Source organism: Formica exsecta, unplaced genomic scaffold, assembly GCF_003651465.1.
Source record: "Formica exsecta isolate Colony F162 unplaced genomic scaffold, ASM365146v1 scaffold201, whole genome shotgun sequence".
Classification (NCBI taxonomy): domain Eukaryota; kingdom Metazoa; phylum Arthropoda; class Insecta; order Hymenoptera; family Formicidae; genus Formica; species Formica exsecta.
The window spans coordinates 1,379,298-1,386,638 of NW_021849308.1; the positions used below are offsets into that span (position 1 = coordinate 1,379,298).

Below are 7,341 nucleotides of genomic sequence, written 5' to 3' on the forward strand. Positions count from 1 at the left end.
ATTTTGCCGTATTACATTTATAATAATCATAAATTAGCAACAGTAATCGTTAGAATTCCATATGTTTGTTATGTGAGTGATATTTCGTAAAATTTTCGTCATTTTAAACACGTAATCACTTTTACCTCATAAAAAATCATCACTTTCATACTATAATTACATCGTTCCATTTTGATATCTATAATGAGAAGTCGACGATTATAAATAAATAGGAAGGTAGCCAAACAAGGAAAAAGATTCGAAAAAATGTCTGTGTAACTCACTAAAAATAACTTATTATCCATTATTTATAATACTACTTCACATATTCCATTTCGCAATCTTTATTTTATCACAACTATTTCAGAAGATACAAAATTAAAATTCATTATAATGACGCATGATTTTGCGAATATATGTTCCAACTGAAATTATAAAGAATACGAAACACCAAAAAATGCATCGTATGTGAGTTCGCTTAGTTTATCCGAACGCGTTTTTAAAATCAACGCGGAATATCCGTGAAAGATCGAGAGACATTCCGTTTTGCGTTAAATACGCATTTTCTCTTCATTGCCGTCGTTTCACTGCCGGGACACACGTTTTGGGGTGAATGTACCGCATGTGCCTGACGAGAACGTCCTTACGGTTGGTCCTGTATCTGCAGAAATTGCAGTAGAACATAGATAGTGTGCCGCATAGGGTGCTCTGAAGATGACGTTGAAGACTCGCTTTACGAGCGTAATTCTTGCCGCACTTGAGGCACATGAAGGTGGACTTGTCCGCGTACTCCAAATCCTCGTGCTGCTGCCTCATTAGACCGAATCCTACAAATTAGACATAAGAACGTTAGAAATAGAGATCTACACTTTGTGAAGTACACTTTGAGAAGTACACTTTGTGAGGTATCCAGAAAATAGAAATTGGATTATGTTTTATTAAATCGCGCTGTCTTTATTGATAAATCCTGCCAACGGCAACGACACTCGGCATTAATTATAAAAATAAAGCTGTGACTAGGAAACATGTAATAACTTAAAAATATTCCTAGAGGCATATTCCGATTTCGTCGCATATTATAAGAAACGCAATGTGTAAACATTTATATAGAATATATATACATATTTGAAAAAGAACTTATCTATGAACCGCAAATCTTTAACAAAATAATAATTCTCACCTCACTCGTCATGCGCGAGTGATTTCAAAAATATGCAAGATATGTATAACATGATAGGTAGATAATAAACTAATGACCAATTTTGCATAAATATCGCAAACGCGTGTAAAAATATAATATAATATATCGTAATATATATGTACACAATATATATAAAATTTTATAAAATATCGTTACACACAACACATAACATGTTATACATTACAATTATTATGAAACCTGCAATAAATAAAATTCGAATCGTAATTAAAACTAATTTGCAACAAATTGTTAATATATTTGGCTGCGTTTTTATAAATTACAATTATATTCGCATTCATTGTTTAATTGCACATATAAAATAATCTGTGACAATAATAATCACAATAAGCATAAGATGAATAATATTTTCCATATTGTAACTATATAATTTTAAATGATTTTTGTTCATAAAACAAAACAATTTAAATTTAATAAAACAAAATAAAATTTAGGTTGCAATTTTTTTTATTACAATTTAGTATTTAACAACTTAACAATAGGAAGACTATCTATATTTACAATCTTGACTTTTCAGAAAGCAAAATTGTGCAAAAATCTCGCATTACATCTCTCTCGATCACATTACATGAACCTTCTTAATTTAATATAAAGGAAAGTTCTTATGTCAGTATTAAGATTCGCCTCGTACTTTCCCAAAATACTACAAAATTCCTAGGCCTAAGGAATTTTTCGATAAAAAAATGCGTTCTCGCGAATTTGTTTCATATTTATCGAAAAAATCGTTCAAGTTTTCTCATTATAACCGCAGTGGGAATCAACATGTCTCTTCGATCGCTACACAATGCTCGCGATTTAAGTGATACTTCAATAGGGTAGGTATCCTGGCCCGATGGGAGCAGTACGGGCAGGGAAAGAGCGGCTCCATTTGACAGAAGAAATTCATGTGTTTCCGCAGGCTGCGCCAGTCGCTGTACCGCTTAGCGCATTTGAGGCAGCGCAGCTCGTTCTTGCAGCACTTCCAAACGTCAGCTGGCAATCCGTCGCAGAACAATCGCATCTTGGCTGAAACATGATCAGAATCTCATGTAAGCAAAGTGATGAACATATATGGGACAGGAAGGAGAACATTGATTGATCGACCGTGTCATTGCCTCTATTGTATCATCGATTGAACTTGATGATCCTTCCAGGTCGTGAGAATCGAATCCCTTAATTTCAACAATCTATTCGGCAAAGAAGACAAGAATTCCTTCATTGGTACTAAAGTACGATTAAAAGCAGTGCCAAATACAGCATATCTCGAGAATCTCAAAAATAAAAAGAAAAAAGTGATAGAAAAAGAAATATTTATTTTTGTTGAGAAAAGCAGACTAAAATATTTAATATAATATATAAACACTTTCGGTTGATACTTTTTAATCTCTGAATTAGATGAAACACTCTGTATATAGCAGGAATTTTATCGATAAAATTCAAGTGCTTTGGAGAGATAATCCTGGAATTGAGACAATCAGGTTGCTTTTTCTTATACTCCCAGGAAGAGTTTTTGCGCGGAATTCGAGCGACTAAATAAACAAACAGATTCCTTTGTTCCTCCGCATCATTATCTGACGAGCACGAGATATGTACAAAAATGAGTCATCTATATCCCAGAGAACGTGAAAAGAGATCGAAGATACTCCCGTTCAAGCGTGTAGAGCAGCTCGTAGAGTGTCGTGTAAATCTATTTCCTGGCAATTGAGACAACCGGGATTCAATGAAATAGCGGAATATGTGTAAACCATATGACTTTATTATGCGTATAAGTAACACATTTTACAGAACAACAAAATTTCGTCATAAGTTGTACTCCCTTTACATCGCAAGGTATACATATATTTGTAACATATATAACGTATTGATGAATGTAAACGAATGTTCCGCGAATTCAGATCCATATGCAGATGCGACGATTGTCTTGTTTGTTTCTCTAACTATATTTAATTCTTTTATCCTTCTTTATCTTTATATAAATATATATATCCAAACAGGATGCGTCAATAGGAATAAAATTCTAAAAAGCCCGCGCAAAAGGCTTTACAATTTACTTTACTCTATGTAAACACAAATTTAAAACAATTACAATTATCACTAAAAATTGAAAATAATCAATAATTTTCGAATAATGATCTTCACAGCCAAGACGAACAAATATGGCCATTAACTTCCGATTTGTCGCAAACGTACGAAAATTAGATTTAGCAGTCTCAATTAAGTAAATCTACATATTTACCGCCTTTCGCAATTTCATTGTACTATCATTCAGTACTTGAATAATCCTTTATCGAGTTTATAACTCGTATCGCCACGCTAATATGTCACCGAAAAAGGTTTCTTAAGTGCACCAGTGTGTATTATCTTAGCCTAATTCCTCCCAACGTGCCGATAAAGTAAATAAATCGTGATAAAAGTGTAACCCAGTAATTAGTATCAAGGTAATATTTGGGTATAGACATGAGAAAAAACGCATATATCTTAGTTCCATCTTATAGCGATATGGTGGGCAACGAGGAAGCTGTTCCTCGTCGTTACAAACTCAGATTTGTGCAAAGTGCTTCACACATTGAAGTTATTTGAAGCGTATATGAAACGCATAAGATAACAAGGAAGCGAGCAAAACGTAATATCGTAACGTCAAATATCTACATACCGACAGACATGTGTGATTCTCATTCTAACAATGCTCTAGAAAATCAATAACAAAGCGTATTTGTATTGCAATATAACATCGATGTGTGCGCGTTACAAACAATTATGAAACGTTATTTGAGAGAAGGGCACGCAAATCGTTTCCAAATAGCAAACACAACACTGTCTTTTCATTCTCTCATTATCACCGTTCTTTTCCTTTTCTGCCAGATTTTTTTTAGGCATTTACACAGCTTAAAACAGTCTTAATAATTATCTCTTACGTAAATGTTACATAATTTATCTTAACATGATTGAGTCCAAGAGTTCAGAGACATCGGAGGCCATTCGGTATAACCCAGTTTTAAAAAATGCCCTCCATTACCAACAAAATGCATAATTTTGTTTATCAGAAAATTAAATCTCTCGCAAGTTCGCGCGAGCGCCACTTTATTAAGCTGCATCCCAAACTATCACTTGTACCAAACGTACAAAGTTTCAAAATCCACAGAAAAATGGCTTATATATATAACCAAATTTATAACCAAATATAAAGAATAAAAATAGATTACAATAATTTTAAAATGTCATAAAGTTAGTTAATAAACAAAAAATATACATATCTTATTTTCCATTATTAATTATTCAATTTTGATTATAAATTATGTAACTTATAAATTTAAACAGTACTTTATTAAATTTCAATATATCAGCATACGTATAATAAAAAATAATATAATTATAAAATATAATTTAAAGAATAAAATATATAATATATATTATATACATAGATTTTTTAGTATTTAAAAAAAATTTTGATATATAAAATAATCTTTATAAATACACATCACAATTGTCTGTGAATGACTTATGTCTCAAGCTAAAACTAACTGTTAAATTTGCATCATGCATTTAGAGTCACATAGTCTGATATTATTATATAATTTATATTGATTGAATAATAAAACGCAATCAATATAAAAATATACATTATCGATACAAGAAAAACTGTATTTTTGCCGCAACGGACTATTGAAGATAATGTGCATTTCATATTGAAAATTGAGCAAATTCGAAGCGCATGTATTTTGTTTTACGTAATAACAGAAAACGTAATAGCCTTTAACACATTGAACACCACAAACGAATATATTTTCTTATCTACGTGAAATAAAATCTATCTCACTGCAAATCACTAATGATCTCGATAATAGAGTATTTTCGATATAATTTTTTTCTACTTATTGATGGAAATCGTATAAAAAAATGAAAAAAAAAAAAATTTCGATAATTAATGAGTAATCACACCTTCATCGCGTTTCAATTAAAAAATGAAAGTATTTAAATAATAATTGGTGCAGTTCTTATTTTATATCGTCATTGTAACATTATTTAGTGTTGTAATATTATGTAATATTATTTAGAAGTTTATCGATATTATGATCTATCTGTAATTTTATTCAATTTGGAAACTTTTATTTTTTTCTTCTCTTCTCTCTCTCTCTCTCTCTCTCTCTCTCTCTCTCTCTGAAAAATTGAATGCTGGTCACCAGTGATTTTCATAGCATTTAACATGTTAATCTAAGACAAAGTTCTCGAACAATACATATTTCTTCCCTTCTAAACCGATGTCCGAACTCTTGTCCTTAATGAAAAGAATATTCTTAGAAATTGGAAAGTGAATTCTTCCGATTTTCTTTAAAAACTAACATTCCCGAGATCGTCCCGATGCGATAATTCGAGACAAAAAACCCTCTTTTATCAATAAAGACATACATTAGAAACGCTTATGTGAAAGAACTTTCTTTACGAGGAATCTCTTCGCACTCTAGAACTATCCAGAGTTTTCACTTCTTTTCCCAAATAACGAAAACTTCAATTCCTGATCGATATTAAGGCCCATTTTATCAATAGAATTTATTTTTCTCAAGGAACTCTATTGCTTACAGTTTGAAATAACACTATTTTTCTTCTCCTAATTTTCTCAATATATTCTTAAGCGATAATTATAGTATCTCATTTTTAACATTTTTCGAGTATTGTTCTGTACGAGCAACTTTTCAAAGTGGACCCGATTCGGCAGGAATCACTGATTTATTTTGTCGTGGAAGTGCTGACTATACTTATTGCAAATCCGTCGTTTTACGTTTTTCCAATCGGTCTACGAATTTCTTGGCAAGAATAAAAGTCCCAACGTCACTGCACCGCGTAAACCTTCCTCCACTCTCCGTACGAATCGTGATTCACTTGATGACAAGATTGCTATTACCATCGAGCAGATCGACGAATAGACCGATTTCAATGTTCATTATGTGGAGTAGGGAAGATTTCTCGGTTACAAACAATGCATTCTTATTGGCTGGTAGTTGGACGTAGAAGCATCAGCGCGTCTGTTGAATCACATTCTTGCAATATTTCTTGATATGTCTCTCTAAGACGGTCTTCTGATGAAACAGCTTAAGACAGAAAAAACATTTAAAGCGGGCCGGTACGCGGCACTCAAATGTTTGATGACGCGTTAGGCTGCCTCTACTCTGGTAGTACCTATCATTACATCTCTCGCACTGGAACTTGCCATTGGGATTACGAGGTTTGCCGCAGACATTCTTAAGATGACGTTCCAAACTATATCCGTTGCACAATGTTTTGGAGCATTTAGGGCAAATCTTTTTGCTTTCAATATTCAATTTCATGGCTTTCATGGCTACGGTGAGGTCAATCGGGGATGATATCAGCGATTCCGAAAAATTGTCTGAAAATCAAAATGGCAACGTTAGAGGAGGTCGTGAAGGAATCGGGTTGCAGAAAAAGGTGAAAAAAAAATAAAAGCTTTATTATGTCATTCAAAAAAAAATTCTTAAAAACGGATAGCAGGATGAATATAGAACATATGAAAGATTTAAAAAATCGCGGATTTTAATAAAATTGATAGTAATTAAATTAAGTAATTATAGTTTCGTCATACAATAATAAAGAATTGTGATAAATAATTGTATTTAAATACAGTAAATCTCAAATAAAAACTTTATCAAATCGTTAATAGAAAAGACAATCGAAAAGATGGAGGTACATATTAGAATGAATATAAAGAACATAAAAAAAAATCAACGCGGAATCTCAAAGATAAGAAATGAAATATAACGCATATAATAAATCGGCTGTTTTGCAATTTTGTTCGTCAATAGAATCATCCAAAAATCACACAAATATTCAGAAAGAAAAGAGAAGGGGCGGGGAAAACAGAGGAAACGGTGTGTATATATATATGTATTCCAGTAATAATTGTTAAATACATACGTGATAGCGATACGAAGGATGTACAATTCCCGGCATAAGATGACGCCGAGGAAAGTATTACGATAAGAATAAACATGCCATAATAAGAATAAAACAACTTGATGGTGACCTTGACCTAGGGATCAAATTTAGGGGTCATTTTAAGGCCAAATTGGAATTTTTAAATGGGGACCTCTAATTTTCATTGCATATTCTTGTAGCTTATCTCGAGAGCTTTTCAAAACACTATAATAAAG

At 32.3% G+C, this 7,341-nt stretch overlaps 1 protein-coding gene and 1 long non-coding RNA gene across 12 annotated transcripts in view; both read right to left on the reverse strand.

Moving 5' to 3' along the window:
• Positions 1 to 7,341, reverse strand: part of LOC115234691 (longitudinals lacking protein-like) — a 272,992-nt gene that overhangs the window by 99,991 nt on the left and 165,660 nt on the right. The window contains exon 7 of one of the 11 annotated variants that reach the window (XM_029805971.1): positions 535 to 806. The exons of the other annotated variants lie outside the window; for them this stretch is intronic. Coding sequence (XP_029661831.1) covers positions 550 to 806 — 257 coding nt within the window. The 3' untranslated portion in view covers positions 535 to 549. Of the gene's footprint in view, positions 1 to 534; positions 807 to 7,341 lie in introns of those variants that run through there. 11 annotated transcript variants of the gene reach the window in all.
• Positions 5,310 to 7,200, reverse strand: LOC115234696. Its single transcript, XR_003883950.1, has 2 exons — positions 7,106 to 7,200; positions 5,310 to 6,560 (listed from the first exon to the last, which is right to left on the reverse strand). It is a non-coding gene; the product is annotated as an uncharacterized LOC115234696 (long non-coding RNA).